The sequence below is a fragment of the Salvia splendens genome, chromosome 2, assembly GCF_004379255.2.
Source record: "Salvia splendens isolate huo1 chromosome 2, SspV2, whole genome shotgun sequence".
Taxonomy (NCBI): domain Eukaryota; kingdom Viridiplantae; phylum Streptophyta; class Magnoliopsida; order Lamiales; family Lamiaceae; genus Salvia; species Salvia splendens.
Window position 1 is genome coordinate 41,648,498 of NC_056033.1, and position 18,976 is coordinate 41,667,473.

At 40.9% G+C, this 18,976-nt stretch overlaps 4 protein-coding genes across 4 annotated transcripts; 2 read left to right on the forward strand and 2 right to left on the reverse strand.

The window, feature by feature from the left end:
• Window positions 1–1,090: 1,090 nt before the first annotated feature.
• LOC121792911 (3-hydroxy-3-methylglutaryl coenzyme A reductase 1-like) lies at window positions 1,091–3,979 on the forward strand. The gene is made up of 4 exons (XM_042191047.1): window positions 1,091–2,071; window positions 2,588–2,769; window positions 2,977–3,323; window positions 3,420–3,979. The coding sequence occupies exons 1-4, from the start codon at window positions 1,194–1,196 to the stop codon at window positions 3,660–3,662; spliced, it is 1,650 nt and encodes a 549-aa protein (XP_042046981.1). The 5' UTR covers window positions 1,091–1,193; the 3' UTR covers window positions 3,663–3,979.
• Window positions 3,980–8,450: 4,471 nt separating this feature from the next.
• LOC121792912 lies at window positions 8,451–9,246 on the forward strand. The gene is made up of 3 exons (XM_042191048.1): window positions 8,451–8,705; window positions 8,792–8,866; window positions 8,972–9,246. Exons 1-3 carry the CDS (start codon window positions 8,541–8,543, stop codon window positions 9,020–9,022), a joined length of 291 nt encoding a protein of 96 aa, XP_042046982.1. The 5' UTR covers window positions 8,451–8,540; the 3' UTR covers window positions 9,023–9,246.
• A 5,297-nt stretch (window positions 9,247–14,543) lies between these two features.
• Window positions 14,544–16,998, reverse strand: LOC121766925. Its single transcript, XM_042163154.1, has 2 exons — window positions 16,857–16,998; window positions 14,544–15,792 (listed from the first exon to the last, which is right to left on the reverse strand). Exon 2 carries the CDS (start codon window positions 15,786–15,788, stop codon window positions 14,655–14,657), a length of 1,134 nt encoding a protein of 377 aa, XP_042019088.1. The 5' UTR covers window positions 15,789–15,792; window positions 16,857–16,998; the 3' UTR covers window positions 14,544–14,654.
• Window positions 16,999–17,350: 352 nt separating this feature from the next.
• LOC121780087 lies at window positions 17,351–18,484 on the reverse strand. The gene has a single exon (XM_042177612.1). It carries the CDS (start codon window positions 18,482–18,484, stop codon window positions 17,351–17,353), a length of 1,134 nt encoding a protein of 377 aa, XP_042033546.1.
• Window positions 18,485–18,976: the final 492 nt, after the last annotated feature.

The following is an 18,976-nucleotide window of genomic DNA, read 5'->3' on the forward strand; positions in this document are numbered from 1 at the left end:
AGCAATTAACACACTAATCAATAGTCAATACTTACATCGGTTGACACGAAAGTAAAATTGACAAGGAAAATTATTCTTTGGAAAATGAATCCCGAGAATATGATTCCTAATAACTTTACTTTCCTATATTTGGAAAATATCAAAATTTTAAATTTTATATTTGATTTAAACACCAAACTAAAATTATACTCCTACTTATTATTAATTTTATTTCTAAAAAGAATAATAATATAGAGTTTTTAATAAATTATTAATTACAAATGATAATAATTATAGTATTATATTTATTAGTTTAAATATGGATTATCCATCATACTATATAATAATATAATTGCAATTATAGTTACATGGAGTATTATAATCATAAATGATTATAATAATAAATATGATTATTATAATTATAATTATATATATTTATGGATATTATAATTAAATAAATTTTATAATTTAAAATTTCAGTATGACTTTATTGATTAATTATTAACTTATAAAATAATAATAATTATTTATTATTTATAATTGTATTATACAATTATATTTTAATTATTTAATAAACTATTAATTATTATTACGATAATAATAAATATATATAAATATTATAATAATATAGATATAATTATGATAATTTTAATTATATTTATTTATTATACCATAATTAAGTATGGTTTGTAATTTGAAATATTTTTTTATACATTGTAATTAATAATAATAATAATAATAATAATAATAATAATAATAATAATAATAATAATAATAATAATAATAAAAAAACTATACTTATATTGCATTAAATATGTAAAAATCCTAAGATTTGGAAAAAGAATACATAAGAAAAGTTAGGATTTATAATCCTAGAGAATTATACTAACTTTCCTAGTCTTGGGACTCTGATTACTTTTCCAATTTAATTAAAAACTTAAACAAATGTATAATTTTAAAATTTAAGTAATCAGATTACTTTGTCAGACTTAATCCTGAAAACCAAAAAAGAATGTGTGTAGTAAGCAAAAGACGAGAAAATAGAAAATAAAAAAAGACAAATTTAGTTAAAAATTTGAATATTTATTAGTAATTCTTCACTATAAAGAAACCAACCCTCCGGAATCATCGCTGCTTCCCTCCTTTCTCTCTCCGCCGCCGCCGCCGCCGCCGCCGCCGTCTCCGTCTCCGTCTCCGTCTCCGCCGCGGTACTCATGGACGTCCGCCGGAGGCCAGCAAAGCCTTCTCAGCCTCCTCCTCTAAAATCTGCCTCCAAATCATCCGCCGTCGATGACCACCCCTCATCCCCAAAAGCCTCCGATGCCCTACCATTACCCCTCTACCTCACCAACGGCTTCTTCTTCACGCTCTTCTTCTCCGTCGCCTACTTCCTCCTCCACCGCTGGGGCGATAAGATCCGCAATTCCACGCCGCTGCACATCCTCACCTTCTCCGAGATCGCCGCAATCCTCTGCCTAATCGCCTCCTTCATTTACCTCCTATGCTTCTTCGGAATCGACTTCGTGCAATCGTTCATCTCCAAGCCGGAAGAGCACCAGCAGTTCATCCTCCACGAGGATCGGAAGCCGATTGCGGCTGTGGAGCTTCCGCAGGGCGATGAGGAAATCGTAGACGGTGTCGTTTCCGGTGAAATCCCCTTGTATTCGCTTGAATCGAGGCTAGGGGACTGCCTTAGGGCGGCGAGGATTCGGCGAGAGGCGGTGCAGAGGCTGGTGGGGAGGGGATTGGAAGGTTTGCCCGTGGAAGGATTCGATTACGACTCGATTCTAGGGCAATGCTGCGAGATGCCGGTGGGATACGTGCAGATTCCGGTGGGGATCGCGGGGCCGCTGCTGCTTAACGGCTGCGAGTACTCGGTGCCGATGGCGACGACGGAGGGGTGCCTCGTTGCGAGCACGAACAGGGGATGCAAGGCGATCTACGCCTCCGGAGGTGCGACGTGCGTGCTGCTGCGGGACGCGATGACCAGAGCTCCGGTTGTTAGGTTTGCGTCGGCGAAGAGAGCGACGGAGCTGAAGTTCTTCCTCGAAGATCCTCTCCATTTTGATGCTCTGTCGCTCGTTTTCAATAAGTAAGTGAGGATTTCAGATTTTTGCCTCTTTTTTTGTCTTCATGCTGCTGAGATATGGTTGGGAATGCAGATGCTATGTAATCTCTTGTGTTTCTCTTTATTAATTGGTTGAAATTGACTCTCAAGTATGGAACTATCATTCTATCAGCAATTTTGATGTGATTGATGTTTGATGTTGCATCTTCTGAAAATTAGGGCTTCTGAGATTTCATGTCAATTTCAGAAACAGACAGATTGTCAATTTCTTTGTGAATTAAAGCTATTTTGATGTGTTTGGTGTTTGGTGATTGAGGTTGCATCTTATAAATCAGGGATTTATTTTTTATAAATTTTGATGTGGATTGAAAATGTGTTTCAAGATGAGGATTGGGGATTTTGAGAAACAATCTAATTTAACTTTTTATCTTTACATGGGTGAATTTTTCCTGCAGGATAAATTTCTTCATATTTTGAGTTTTTAAGATCAAGATTTAAAGGCTCTTATAATGAAAATGTGTATCCTCTATGTATGGCCAGGTCGAGTAGATTTGCGAGACTCCAAAACATTCAATGTGCAATTGCTGGGAAGAATCTGTACATAAGATTCAGTTGCAGCACGGGTGATGCCATGGGAATGAACATGGTTTCGAAAGGGGTTCAAAATGTTTTGGACTTCCTCCAGAATGATTTCCCAGATATGGATGTCATTGGCATTTCTGGTGAGTGTGCTATCCAATGAGCACTAGCTTCGTGTCATTATTCATCTATGGCTGTGTTAAACAAACAATTGTTGTCGTATTTGAGAGTTTCAGTTTGTCTTTCAATTTGATTGTGTTGGCTGTATGCTTTTCAGGGGGGACCATGTTTTTCATTGGTACTGCCTTGTTTTGCATATACCTGAGTATAATTTGCCTTGCTCTGTGCAGGAAATTACTGTTCCGACAAAAAACCATCTGCAGTTAACTGGATTGAAGGGCGTGGTAAATCAGTTGTATGTGAGGCTGTCATCACCTGTGATGTGGTGTCGAAGGTACTGAAAACAACTGTACCCTCCCTTGTCGAGCTCAACATGCTCAAGAACCTCACCGGTTCTGCTGTTGCTGGCGCTCTTGGTGGCTTCAACGCACATGCTGCAAACATAGTCTCTGCAATATTTATCGCCACTGGGCAGGACCCGGCTCAAAACATAGAAAGTTCCCACTGCATTACGATGATGGAGGCTATTAATGGCGGCAAGGATCTTCATATATCAGTGACAATGCCATCCATTGAGGTATACAAGATCTTACTATGCATCATATATTGCTAACTACGTATATCATAGTTTTGAGGGTTTTGAAAGCAACTGTGACCGTGTGGCGTGTTATAGGTTGGAACTGTCGGGGGAGGAACTCAACTAGCATCACAATCTGCTTGCCTAAACCTTCTTGGTGTAAAGGGCGCGAATAAAGAGTCTCCCGGATCAAATGCCCGGCTCCTGGCCACCATTGTAGGTGGCGCTGTCTTGGCAGGAGAGCTCTCACTATTGTCCGCCATTTCAGCTGGCCAGCTCGTCAAGAGCCACATGAAATACAACCGATCAAGCAGGGACGTAACGAAGATTGGGTCCTGAAACTAGTTGGTGGGGTCGACATAGTTGAAACGCAGGCTAGAGGGGTGGGTGGAAGTTTCACGACCGGCCAGGAGAGGCTGGTCGTGCAGACGTGCAAGTTTATGGTATGGGAATCGAATTGCCTGATGGGGCCAGACAAGTCTTGTGAATGATCTGTATTTGTATAGCTTATTTTCCGTTCTCCTCGTTCCTGCCCCCGTCTCTGTGTTTTTTCTTAGTGAATCGAAGCTTTGCCTGTTGGCTGTAATGGAGGCTGGTTTGGCTCACCAGGATCAGCTTATATGTTTGTAATGCAATCTTTCATCTTCTTTCTGTGATGTCTAGTTTGTACAGGTTAACATCTCTCTCTCTCTAGAATCCAGATCATTGAATATGGACAATAAAATTTGGAGTATGTTTTGTAATTGGAGCATTAGCAATGGGGCGCTCTAAGGCGCGCCCTATGCTCCGTCACGTCATCATTTTTATCCTCCTACCTCTCACCTGCAGTGTGGCGCCCTAAGGCGCGCGCTCTATGGCACGCCCTATATGTTTTACTATTGTTTAGTTAATTAATTTAAATATTTTCAAATATTTAATGCAAACTAATTAAAAAACACGAGTAGCTAAAAACCGGCGAAGACTGCATTGATTAAATAAAAGTTACACGATTCAAGTTGGCTAATCTACGCAATTCCCAACTTCCGGCGCAGCTCATCGATCAACCCCCGGAGATATTCGGCTTGGGCGAGGTCCGTACACTTCGCGAGGGCCTTGTGCGTCTGCAACAAGGTCTTTGCCATCGAAGCTGTTGCCAACAACTCATACGCGGTGGCCGTCGGGGTCGGGGTCGGGATCGGGATCGGCGATGGGGTGGCGGCGGTCGAGGATGATGTCGCCGTCGCCTTCCCCTTGTTCTTCGCAGCCTTGACACCTATGGGACGCCAGGAGGACATCGGTGTGCCGGAACTCTCTTCCTCCGTGTACGTCCGGTTGAGGTCCACCGGACGATGATGCCCGAATTTTCGAATTTAACATTTAAAAAAAAAATAAAAACGCGTAACATCGTCCGTGCCCATCGTCCACCGAGCTCACAATGGTGCCCGATGCCGCGGACGATGGCCTATCGTCCGTACCCATCGTCCGCCAAGCCCACAGTGGTGCCTGATGCCGCGGATAAGGGCACGGACGATGCCACGCATACGTGACCTGATTCAGGGTAGGGTCTCAAGTTTGAAAAAAAAAGTTGAATTGCTTTATGCTGTCACTCTCTTTGTGATTGATGTATTTGAGATATTGAATGTCATTCAAATCATGACTTGGGATGAAATAATTGAAGAATGAAAGCAAGAAGAGTGGCATCACTTAGTTTGGTGGAGAATGTGACATGTACTTAAAATGGTTTAAGACTATTATTGTATGTGAACTTTAATAGTTTTAGTTAAATTGAATTTGGCCCCACCAAAGAAGGCTTAAATACTAAAGAATGGTTTTTTTCAAGTGAAATTTGCTTATGATGTGTGTTTTTTGCATGAAAGAACCAAAAACCATTCAGCATATCTTGTTTGCAAGGAAGAACCGGAAACATGTTTTTCACCTCATTAGTAAATGCTTGTAACTTTGTCTTTGATAATTGTTGCTACAACTTTATTGTTTGATACTTTTGTTGTTTCATTTGGTCGTGTAATCAGGCTTACTATTAGCTATATCATGTCTTGTGTTATGTTATTATTTCGTTCAAAATTGACAATCATGTGAAAAAATAGAATAATTCGAAGTTCTTATATTTGGTATTTGACCTAATATCAATAAAATTGAGTGGGTGGTGACTGTGGGATTTGAAATTTGTAACTATTTATGGATTTATTAGTGAAGTGACACAATTTCAATTTCTCTCAAGTTTCAAGACTCTAACACATGTGCGATATTCTGGACTAAGGTCCACCACCAACAACATCATGTTGTTTTTGTTGTCTCAACACATAATTTTTATTTTTTGCATGTGAATTGTTTGTGGTTGTGGATCATTAGATTATGCGTTGTTGCACATTGATTATATCGAACTTAGTCTTGAGCCATACAAATTAGGTCGTCAATTTGTAATTGTAGTATTCGGTTTCCAAGATAAAATAATATTTCCTTTGTCTTAATTAAGTTGACACAAAACTTTTAAGCACAAAGATTAAGAAATTGTGTTGAAAAAGTATGAGAAAATGAATAAAATAGGAGAGATAAAGAGAGAGAGAGTAAAGGAAGTAATGAAATAAAGTAAGATTGATTGGATGTTTTATTTTTTGTCATAAAAGTAAATGACTCAACTTAATTGGGATGGAGGGAGTACCAATATATGATCTATGATTGATTTGTGAGATTAATTTAGTCATAGGAGGTTAGCTATGACTAATTATTCATCTAGAATTGAGTTGTGAGATTGAATATAATGAACCAAACATACTACAAATTTGATCTCATGATACAATCTTGCAAGCCGAACACCCCAAAACTAATAACTCAATTCTGGATTATATCTTGATACTACTATTTTATCTAGGAAACCGAACAATACCGTTGTGTCTAATATTACTACAATCCAATTTTAGTTTATTTACAATCTATTTTCACTCCATTTGGCCCGAATAGTTTTGCAATGTGCTATTACTAAAACCCATACCCAAATGGCCTCAAAATAAAATAAAATACACCCATAACCAAAAATAGAGTTTATTAGTGAACTTAACTATAAGGCCATCTGCAATGGGCGGACGTTGGCACGCCCGATGGCGCGCATCGTCCGCTCCCACTGTGGGTGTGTGGCATAGGCCGCGGACGATAGTCGCGGCCTATGCTTCGGGCGCGACTTAAACCGCGGACGATGGCCATCGTCCGCGCCATCGTCCGCTCCATTGCGGACGTCGCGGACGATGGTCGCGGACGAAGGCCATCGTCCGCGACATCGTCCGCCCCATTGTGAAGGCCGCGGACGATGGCACGCGGTTTCGTTTTTTTATAAATAGCGTTCATTTGTAACATTTCATTTCACACGATTTCATCTTCGAAACTTACATTTACATAATTACTATGAAATGGATTCAAGCCCCAATAGCCCTACGTTTAGTGGAGAGGCGCATTGGCCGGGTACAGAACCCGGCGATTATCGTTCGTTCGGCGACAACACCCATTACGATCCCGATTTCAGTACGAAATCGTATGGGTTGTCTGATATAGAGCCGTCGCCGCACCGCCCAACCGCATCGGCTGATCCCGCCCCCGCAGCGACCGGTGCCGCCAAGGGGAAGGCGAAGCGGAACCGGCAGCGGGCGCAGAAGTTGCCGCCTCCCTGTGACTGCGATGAGTACGCCCCCGGCCGTACGAACTACACCGACGACGAAACTCTCACTTTGACCCGGTGTTGGGTAGATATATCGGAAGATCCGATATTCGCCAACAACCAGAGACAGACCGCGTACTGGGAGCGCATCGCGGACCTCTACAATTCGGTCAAGCCGCCGACCGCGTACAAGCGCAAGAGTGAGAAACTCCGCAAGCACTGAGATCAAATCAAGAAGCAAGTGAACTTGTACTCGGCGGAGTTCGAGAAGTGCGCGCGGTCACAGGGGAGCGGCGAGAGCGTGCACGACGTGCGCTCTAAAGCGATGTTGTCGTACCGGTCGATGTTCGGCGAGTTCAAGCACGAGGCCATCTGGGCGCTCTTAAGGGAGAAGCAGAAGTTCCAAGGTGGAATTCTGCACACTGGTGCGCCGAAGAGGACGAAGGTCACCGAAGCTGGTGACTACACGAGCAGCGGCACTAACCCGGTTGACCTCAACCGGACGTACGTGGATGAAGGGAGTTCCGGCACACCGGTGTCCTCCCGGCGTCCTCCCGGCATCAAGGCTGCGAAGGCCAAGGGGAAGGCGACCGTGACGTCATCGTCGACCGCTGCAACCCCTGTTCCGAACCCGGATGAGCTCCCGACGCAGACGGCCACCGCGTTTGCGTCGTTAGCTACAGCGTCGATGGCAAGGACGATGTTGCAGACGCACAAGGCCCTCAAGAAGTGCACCGACCCCGAACAAGCCGAGTATCTCCGTGCATTACTCGATGAGTTGCGTAGGAAGTTGAGAATTTGTCCGACTTAGTTTTTTTCTTTTTTTAGTTGAATGGTGTAATTTTTTTTATTATTAAAACTTCGACGCTTGTTATTTAGTCATTTTTTTACTCGTTACGTGTTATTTGAAAACAGTTAAATTAATTAAACACAACAACAAAATGATGATGTGGCGCGTCATAGGGCGCGCCTTAGGGCGCCCCACTGCAGGTGGAGAAGGAGGAGGATAAAAATGCTGACGTGGCGCGCCTTAGGGCGCCCCACTGCTGATGGTCTAAAGATGTTACAATTAAATATTAAATTAATATTCAAAGACACCTTAATCTAATAACTTATCAATAACTTTCTCCCATGTTGGATCAAAGACACCTCTGTCTTCTTACTTCTAAGCACGAAGCTAAGTTTAATGCCCACGTCGATCCAGAGACGGGTCTAAGCTTGGGCTGCGGCGGGTCACACGGAGCAAAATTTTCAACTCCAAAGGCCCAATTATTTCCTAAATGGGCTTTTAAGAGTAATGATCATAGCCCAACATATTCCTACTCATATTTGGCTTAGTTAGGCCCATTTAGTAATTATGCAGTCACAATTGTTGCACGTTGCCTATATATTTTGGTGTCTCGCGTGGACCAATTATGTCATGCCACGTCTGAAGTCAACATGGTCCCAGAGTTACACCTGTCACACTAGATTCCACCTCCTCTGCAAATCGCCACTGAACTGAGCAGCAAGAAATCCCCAATGATCATTTTTGGAACCGAAACAAAATTTGACGGGAAAAAATCTCACAAATGTGGGGCGGTTGGAGGAGAGCAATCGGGAACGCGAGATCCTTTGTTGGAAATTCGATGGGCGGCCTCAGAGGCGGCAGTAGTTTAGCGTCGTGGGCGGTCGCCGGAACCCTAGCTTACTTCCTCTGGGTTCGGCCGTCGCAGCAGCTCAAAAGAGAGCAAGAGGTAGAAACGAAATCGTATTTGTGTTTAATTTGTTTATTTTCCGTATTTTTTCGAGAAATCGTGATCGATTTGTTTCGGATTTGCAGGAACGAGCTGCGTTGGCAGCGGCCTCAGATTCTTACCGGTATGTTGAGAAGCGGAAACCAATTCCGGATCCTCAGGTTAGCACTGTAGTACTGAATTTTGTATTTTCTGGAGGAGCTTTTAATTTTGATTGGACTGGATTGGAAAATGTTCAATTTTGGGGAAAATTGATGAATTTGCAGGAAACTGGATTGATTTACGGGAACAAAAGTGGAGTGAAAAAATCTGAGTGAAGTTATTTGAAGATCGAGGTGGTAAGTAAGTTTAATTAGCTTGAAAGCCTTGAATGATCTGAAATTTTTTGTGTTGTGATTAGTTTCGTCTTTACTAATTTATACTACACATGTGTGTATACTATGGAAATAGCCGGAGTAGGTCTTTATTGTGTATCCAGAGTCCGAATTTTGAATAAATGATCAAAGAATTTCTGGCTTGAAGTTTTGTTGTTTGTACTCCATCTGAGATGTCTGCACTCTTCATTTTGTTGTAGAATTGTTCGAATCGGACTCGTTTATGGTCATTGTGATTGATAGTTGGTGATGAATACTCGAACGGTTATTGGTTTATTCGTTTATATAGTGTTAGTGGAAGAAGAAGTTTAGAGTCTATATATAGTCCGGATGTTCCCTCATATGAGTGAATATGAGATTATCAAGAATTGGGAATTTGGGGAAAAAACATGGAAGTTGGAACTGTGGTTTTATAATGACTCCACAGAGCTTCCTAAGTAAGATTGATATACTATTTGAACGCGTAATTGCTAGAAACTGACTTATTGATGTGTATGTCTTATTATCTGATGCAATAGTGACGGTGAAACAAAAAATCAAGAACTGACGAGCATGCTATAAAACAATTCAATTGCTTGACCAAAATTCTCAAGGGATGTTTTAGCCATTGTTTTTTTTTCTATGTTATAATGTTAAACAAGTTGACGATTCATCTATTTCAGAATCTTATTTGACCATCATTTATTCGACAGTGTTATCTTGAGTAGAGAATTGCTTGCTTTGACGTTTGCTAATAGTTGTAGTTTCAAATATTGTTATTTCATTAAGCAGCTTGCAACTTTTCAGGATGATAATGATTCCACATATGCATAAAAGTTTGCCAGGAAATAAATTATCTGTATAATATGTTATTCTTGCAAAGGCTTCGGATTGTGCAACGTGGTAGTTGATTTTCTTATACCAAAACTTATATTTTCTTGTAATTGCATTGATTTCCACCCATGCTTCCCTAAAACATCATGATCCAAGTTGGCAGCAATTGCACCAATTTGACTCAAGGCTTGAAAATCTCTAGAACAAGAATTGAAGCTATTCTTAGCCAACATCTTAAGATCGGGATTCAGTTATAAATTTTGCCTGTAGATATTTTATTCCAGAGTCCATAAATAGCGAGATTGAGTCATCACTTTATGAGATAAACACCACCCTAACCGTTAACTAGGACAAGAGATTTTGGTTTGCAGTTTTCAAGATAATTCCCTCTGTGGCATGCTCTATGTTGTTTCGAACATTCTCACACCTGATTTTTCTTCTGAAGCATCTCAATGACATTATCTCATTTAAGTTACTTGACCTTTATCTTATCCCCATTTAGGCTAGAAATGACTACGATTGCAGCCAAAAGCGATAGAATTTAACCAGCATGCACAAATTCAAAATCTGAAACCAAAGTTTAAATAATCACAGGATGTAAATGTATATCCCATGTTTTCACAGTACTGCATCTAGTGATTCACTACGTAGTCCTCTTTACATAACATCGAAACAAAATGTCAAAATCTAGAGTTCTGTAAGCAGCCTAAATCATGGAACGTTGAAAGTCGATGGTCATGGTCTTTACAGGCTGAGAAAATTCTATTTTTGGATGCTTGTGTATTTAAGCTGGATGCTTGTGTATTTAAGCTGTACAGGCTGAGAAAAAAAATGCAGTTGGTTGAGGAAGTATCTCTTTGACTTATATCATGTTATGCTTTTCTTTTGCATCTTTTTTACAGTCTTCTTTTGTGATTCCATGAAACTTTTTAGGTAAAAATCATTTTCAAATTTTGCTGCTGAGTTGTTGGACATGTTTGTTGAATGAAGAATTCATTTGCTTGAATTTGCAAAAACATACTTGTTTCAACCTGTTTGACCAATTGAGATATATTGATTGTGTAATTTGACTATTTCTTGTCGACTTGATGAATATATGATGACTCTTGTTGATAGCCAATATGGTCACATTATCTCTTTATTTCAACCTTATATGCTCATCTGAATGGTGGTAAATTCTCCTGTTCACATATTTTTTAAAAATTTATCAGTTATAAATATTATCAGGTTAATGTCATTCTAAATTGTCAGTCTTAATTTTTCATTTTAGTAGATATTACAGTAGGTGATATTTTAGGAATTGTAATAATGTTTTTATTAAATTGATTAGATTCTTGACTGCTTTATTTGAATAGAAAAAGGGTTACTTCCCATGCTAGTTAGCATCACTAATTAAATAAAATTATGCCACAGCATATGACTATTTTTTTCTTCTTTTGGCTCCTTAGAGCATCTCCAATGGAAATAGGCCAGCCATAGGCCAGTCATAGACTCCTCCTGCCATATCATCAGGACAAGCAATAGGCTAGCAACAATAAACAAATTATAAAAAACAAATAATTAACAATCACACAAAATACGGAATTAACTTTACGACACAGATACGGGAAAATTCAATAATAATGTTTAAATTAAAAAAAATACATTAATTAAAAAAATTACATTAATTAAAAAAAAATCTAACGACGTACAGTCCTCCGCGCCCACAACTCTTCAATTAAATCCTTTTGGAGTCGAATATAAGCATCCACTTGGCGCACGTCGGCATTTGCCTTGAGGCGGCAGACTTCATCGTGAGGTACCCCCCTTCGTACGTTGGGGGCGGCCACGCCGTGGCTTGGGCCGGCTTCATTAGCATCTCCTTGGTCCAACTAGTCAGTTCTACACCTTCATCTTCGACAATCATGTTGTGCAGGATAATACAGACGTACATTATATCAGCAATGCAGTAGACATGCCACAAACGCGTTGGACCCCTGATTGCCGGCCATCGAGACTGGAGCACACCAAATGCGCGCTCCACGTCCTTGCGCGCCGACTCCTGCCGTTCCGCAAAGTAGGATTTCCTCTCATCTGATGCGCATCTGATCGTCTTCACAAAGACGGGCCACCTAGGGTATATCTCATCCGCCAAGTAGTAGCCCATATCATGCTGGTTCCCGTTAGCGATAAAACTGATGGCCGGACCGCCGCCCTGGTACTGCTCGTTGAAAAGGGGCGACGAGTTGAGGACGTTGAGGTCATTGTTCGACCCGGCTACCCCAAAATATGCATGCCAAATCCACAGCCGGTAATCAGCTACGGCCTTGAGGATCATCGTAGGATTCTTTCCCTTGTAGCCGGTCGTGTAGAACCCTTTCCAGGCAGCGGGGCAGTTCTTCCACTCCCAATGCATACAATCTATGCTGCCCAACATCCCGGGGAACCCATGCTTCTCCCCGTGCATCTGCATCAGATCCTGGCACTCTTCAGGGGTAGGGCTTCGAAGATACTGATCACGGAATATTTCAATGACGCCCTGACAGAAATACTTCAGACAATCCAGGGCAGTCGTCTCACCGATGTGGAGGTACTCGTCCCACATGTCTGTCGCGCCTCCGTAGGCCAACTGCCTGATTGCCGCAGTGCACTTTTGTATAGGTGTGTGGCCGGGTCTGCCAGCCGCATCGTACCTGAACCGGAAATACAAATATCGACGCTCCAAAATATCAACGATACGCATAAACACTGCCCTACGCATCCTAAAACGCCGCCTGAAAAGAGGCGCCCCAAACCGCGGCTCCTCCGCAAAGTAGTCTTCATATAGCCGCTGATGTGCAGCAACGTGATCCCGATCAATCACTGCTCGTTGGTGGACAACGGGTGGAGGTCGAGGTACCGCCGGCTGCAAGGCTCTTTGTATCAACCGGTTTATCTCGCGGGACGTATACGCCTCCAATTCTTCGTTCATTTGTCGTTCGTACTCCTCGGCATCCCCACCACTACCACCACTACTACCACCCGCGTTACTCATTTCACGTTGTTGCTCTTGTACAGAAATTAAGATGGAGAGAAAACTCGTTAAAACAAGTGGTGCGAATGAAAATGACGTGCAAATCGCTTATATATAGTGTTTCGAAAAATTTTTAAAAAAAATGAGCTGGCCGATCGCTCGTCGATCGGGAGCCTGCAATGGCGGCCAGCCGACCGGCGAGCGGATCGGCCAGCGTTCGAAAATCGACGTCGGGTCGCCGATTTTTTGCCTAAATGGCGCTCGCCGGTTCCAATGGTTCGGCGAGCGGACCGGCCAGCGCTGGGAATCGGCTAGCCTGTGACACCTCAACCCCTCTGATGTATGCACTTACTATAAATAAATTTCTTATCATAAAAGCAATCGATACACGTGTCTAATTCATAGAACACACATATTATATAACTCTAAAATTCAACATTCATCCAGCACATATTTCAAAACATCCTGTAAAGTAGTGAAACCCTCTCACAACTCTATATACTATACATTTATCTACATGCGAAACTGATGAGGAGGAGAAAGTTGCCAATATGCGTCAGCTGCCAAACCTGATAACACTTTAATCTCACATGATACAATATCAAGCATACTCTTTTATCAAAACATATAATCAGAAACAATACATCTCATACTTTAAAAACAAACCATTTCATATTCATATGCATATGCCTCTCTGATCAATTTATTATTCTGTGACAGTCAAGCCTGGTATCTGCCCGGGATTTCCAATATAATTGACCCGTAGGTCCCATTATGATTTGACCTGAAGGTCCCACTGTAATATGACCCGAAGGTCCCAATATGTTTGACCCGAAGGTCCCAATATGATTGACCCGAAGGTCCCAATATGTTTGACCCGAAGGTCCCAATATGATTGACCCGAAGGTCCCACTATGATTTGACCCGAAGGTCCCAATATGTTGACCCGAAGGTCCCAATATATCCACTGTAATTTCAGATCCAGGGCAAAACCGTCACAGATCCTTTTTAATCCAATGATTCACATCATAAGGATCATAAACATATCATTTGCACCAATAACATATTCATACCATATTCCATCAAATTACTCAATATATCTAAACAAACATGTCCATTTCAGCAATCAAATATTCATATCATATTCGACCATCAATATCAAATAATTCATAATCATATCAACTTCACATCATATAATCACATAATTCACTCCAATTCAACATATAACAATGAACCACATAACACATGTAAAACTAAAAGTGTGATTTATACACACCTGATTAGGATAGATAACCTGGTCAAACACTAGCTCTTGATTCCCGATCTACGTTCCTTGATCCTCTCAAAAATTCATAAGTGTAGAATTTCTCTCTCCTTTTCCCCCTTCTTCCCTTTTTTTTAACCTTTTTCAACTCCTTTATATATATGACGAAGCTTACTTCAGAAGCTAAACCGAAGCTTACCTCAGAAGCTAAATACGAAGCTTACATCAGAAGCTAAATACGAAGCTTACCTCAGAAGCTAAATACGAAGCTTACCTCAGAAGCTAAACTAATACAAAGAGTTACTTTCTTTTCTTTCCATATTCTCACTACATATTACTATAAATCCCATGCACACATTTTCCATGCACAAGACACTTAGTATTAAGCACATATACACATTTGCATAACTAATATATAATAAAATATGTAATTATGCCATATGATGTATGATTTGGGTCACGGATGTCACAATTCTTCCCCTCTTTAAGAATTTTGTCCGCAAAATTCATTTCTTTCTAATACTTGCACTCATAGTCTGTCCTCTTCCACGACCTCGATTATTACTTGCACTCGATGCTGCGGGTCGCACATTCTGTACTGTTGGTTCCGTCGCTGCTCTTCCACTCGATATCATGTTAGGCCGAAGTGGGCATTCCCTATAATAGTGTCCTTGTTGACCGCAGTGAAAGCAACCTCCTATAATTAGTCGACACTCTCCTGTATGTGGTCGTCCACAGTGCACGCATAAAGGTCGTGCACGTGCTGTCACACCAGATCCTCGTCCCCACTCATAACTAAAAGGTGGTGCACGTCCGCCTCTTTGACCCAATTTACCTCCTCTACTGAAACTCGATGCCGAAGAAAAAGAACTAGGCCTTTTTGAAATGTTCGAGCTTGATTCACCCCTATACTCCGGTGGTCCCCTCTTTTGTCTTTGAATATACACATGTCTTTCTTTCACTAGTCTTTCTGCTCGTATAGCTGCTGCACGTAGATCATTATAAGTACGAAAGTCTGAAGGTGTGATTTTGCTTCTTATCTCGTATATCAATCCTTCTTCAAAACGTCTGCACTTATCTTGTTCTGTAGGTAGCAATGCCGATGCATAACGAGAAAGCTGAGTAAACTTCACTTCATAATCTGCAACTGATATAGATCCTTGTTTAAGGGACAAAAACTCTCTTTGCTTCTCATCACGATACACTGGTGGCATATACTTATCACTGAACTCTCTCAAGAAGTCATCCCAACTGAGTACTGGAGGATGTATCATAGCTCGTGGGACAGTCTCCCACCAATAGTAAGCATCGCCCTGAAGAAGAGACACTGCATAATCAAAACGTTCTTCTGTAATACAACCCATCTGATTAAACACACGCTCTGTCCTCTTCAACCATATCTCAGCCTCGGCAGGATCAGTAGTCCCAACAAAGTCAACGGCTCCCATCTTTCGTAGTTCTTTAAAATTTTTACCCCTTGGTCTCATTTCTAGCCCCTGTACTTCTTGTTCAACCTGCCTATGTATTGGCTGGCTACCCCGAGATGATGCAACAGGTGTATCAGATGCTTCTGCAGTTGATGAATTATGCGGGGCGGCTGACCCTTCTCTCCTCGATGACGTATGTTCAGGAATATCCATGTTCCTGATTATTCAAATGCAAATGCAACTTATACCCAATACGTATCATATGCAATGTATGGATGCAATGTCCCAGCGGGATTTTATCCCCGCTCTGATACCACCTAAATGTGACACCTCAACCCCTCTGATGTATGCACTTACTATAAATAAATTTCTTATCATAAAAGCAATCGATACACGTGTCTAATTCATAGAACACACATATTATATAACTCTAAAATTCAACATTCATCCAGCACATATTTCAAAACATCCTGTAAAGTAGTGAAACCCTCTCACAACTCTATATACTATACATTTATCTACATGCGAAACTGATGAGGAGGAGAAAGTTGCCAATATGCGTCAGCTGCCAAACCTGATAACACTTTAATCTCACATGATACAATATCAAGCATACTCTTTTATCAAAACATATAATCAGAAACAATACATCTCATACTTTAAAAACAAACCATTTCATATTCATATGCATATGCCTCTCTGATCAATTTATTATTCTGTGACAGTCAAGCCTGGTATCTGCCCGGGATTTCCAATATAATTGACCCGTAGGTCCCATTATGATTTGACCTGAAGGTCCCACTGTAATATGACCCGAAGGTCCCAATATGTTTGACCCGAAGGTCCCAATATGATTGACCCGAAGGTCCCAATATGTTTGACCCGAAGGTCCCAATATGATTGACCCGAAGGTCCCACTATGATTTGACCCGAAGGTCCCAATATGTTGACCCGAAGGTCCCAATATATCCACTGTAATTTCAGATCCAGGGCAAAACCGTCACAGATCCTTTTTAATCCAATGATTCACATCATAAGGATCATAAACATATCATTTGCACCAATAACATATTCATACCATATTCCATCAAATTACTCAATATATCTAAACAAACATGTCCATTTCAGCAATCAAATATTCATATCATATTCGACCATCAATATCAAATAATTCATAATCATATCAACTTCACATCATATAATCACATAATTCACTCCAATTCAACATATAACAATGAACCACATAACACATGTAAAACTAAAAGTGTGATTTATACACACCTGATTAGGATAGATAACCTGGTCAAACACTAGCTCTTGATTCCCGATCTACGTTCCTTGATCCTCTCAAAAATTCATAAGTGTAGAATTTCTCTCTCTTTTTCCCCCTTCTTCCCTTTTTTTTAACCTCTTTCAACTCCTTTATATATATGACGAAGCTTACTTCAGAAGCTAAACCGAAGCTTACCTCAGAAGCTAAATACGAAGCTTACATCAGAAGCTAAATACGAAGCTTACCTCAGAAGCTAAATACGAAGCTTACCTCAGAAGCTAAACTAATACAAAGAGTTACTTTCTTTTCTTTCCATATTCTCACTACATATTACTATAAATCCCATGCACACATTTTCCATGCACAAGACACTTAGTATTAAGCACACATACACATTTGCATAACTAATATATAATAAAATATGTAATTATGCCATATGATGTATGATTTGGGTCACGGATGTCACAATTCTTCCCCTCTTTAGGAATTTTGTCCGCAAAATTCATTTCTTTCTAATACTTGCACTCATAGTCTGTCCTCTTCCACGACCTCGATTATTACTTGCACTCGATGCTGCGGGTCGCACATTCTGTACTGTTGGTTCCGTCGCTGCTCTTCCACTCGATATCATGTTAGGCCGAAGTGGGCATTCCCTATAATAGTGTCCTTGTTGACCGCAGTGAAAGCAACCTCCTATAATTAGTCGACACTCTCCTGTATGTGGTCGTCCACAGTGCACGCATAAAGGTCGTGCACGTACTGTCACACCAGATCCTCGTCCCCACTCATAACTAAAAGGTGGTGCACGTCCGCCTCTTTGACCCAATTTACCTCCTCTACTGAAACTCGATGCCGAAGAAAAAGAACTAGGCCTTTTTGAAATGTTCGAGCTTGATTCACCCCTATACTCCGGTGGTCCCCTCTTTTGTCTTTGAATATACACATGTCTTTCTTTCACTAGTCTTTCTGCTCGTATAGCTGCTGCACGTAGATCATTATAAGTACGAAAGTCTGAAGGTGTGATTTTGCTTCTTATCTCGTATATCAATCCTTCTTCAAAACGTCTGCACTTATCTTGTTCTGTAGGTAGCAATGCCGATGCATAACGAGAAAGCTGAGTAAACTTCACTTCATAATCTGCAACTGATATAGATCCTTGTTTAAGGGACAAAAACTCTCTTTGCTTCTCATCACGATACACTGGTGGCATATACTTATCACTGAACTCTCTCAAGAAGTCATCCCAACTGAGTACTGGAGGATGTATCATAGCTCGTGGGACAGTCTCCCACCAATAGTAAGCATCGCCCTGAAGAAGAGACACTGCATAATCAAAACGTTCTTCTGTAATACAACCCATCTGATTAAACACACGCTCTGTCCTCTTCAACCATATCTCAGCCTCGGCAGGATCAGTAGTCCCAACAAAGTCAACGGCTCCCATCTTTCGTAGTTCTTTAAAATTTTTACCCCTTGGTCTCATTTCTAGCCCCTGTACTTCTTGTTCAACCTGCCTATGTATTGGCTGGCTACCCCGAGATGATGCAACAGGTGTATCAGATGCTTCTGCAGTTGATGAATTATGCGGGGCGGCTGACCCTTCTCTCCTCGATAACGTATGTTCAGGAATATCCATGTTCCTGATTATTCAAATGCAAATGCAACTTATACCCAATACGTATCATATGCAATGTATGGATGCAATGTCCCAGCGGGATCCTATCCCCGCTCTGATACCACCTAAATGTGACACCTCAACCCCTCTGATGTATGCACTTACTATAAATAAATTTCTTATCATAAAAGCAATCGATACACGTGTCTAATTCATAGAACACACATATTATATAACTCTAAAATTCAACATTCATCCAGCACATATTTCAAAACATCCTGTAAAGTAGTGAAACCCTCTCACAACTCTATATACTATACATTTATCTACATGCGAAACTGATGAGGAGGAGAAAGTTGCCAATATGCGTCAGCTGCCAAACCTGATAACACTTTAATCTCACATGATACAATATCAAGCATACTCTTTTATCAAAACATATAATCAGAAACAATACATCTCATACTTTAAAAACAAACCATTTCATATTCATATGCATATGCCTCTCTGATC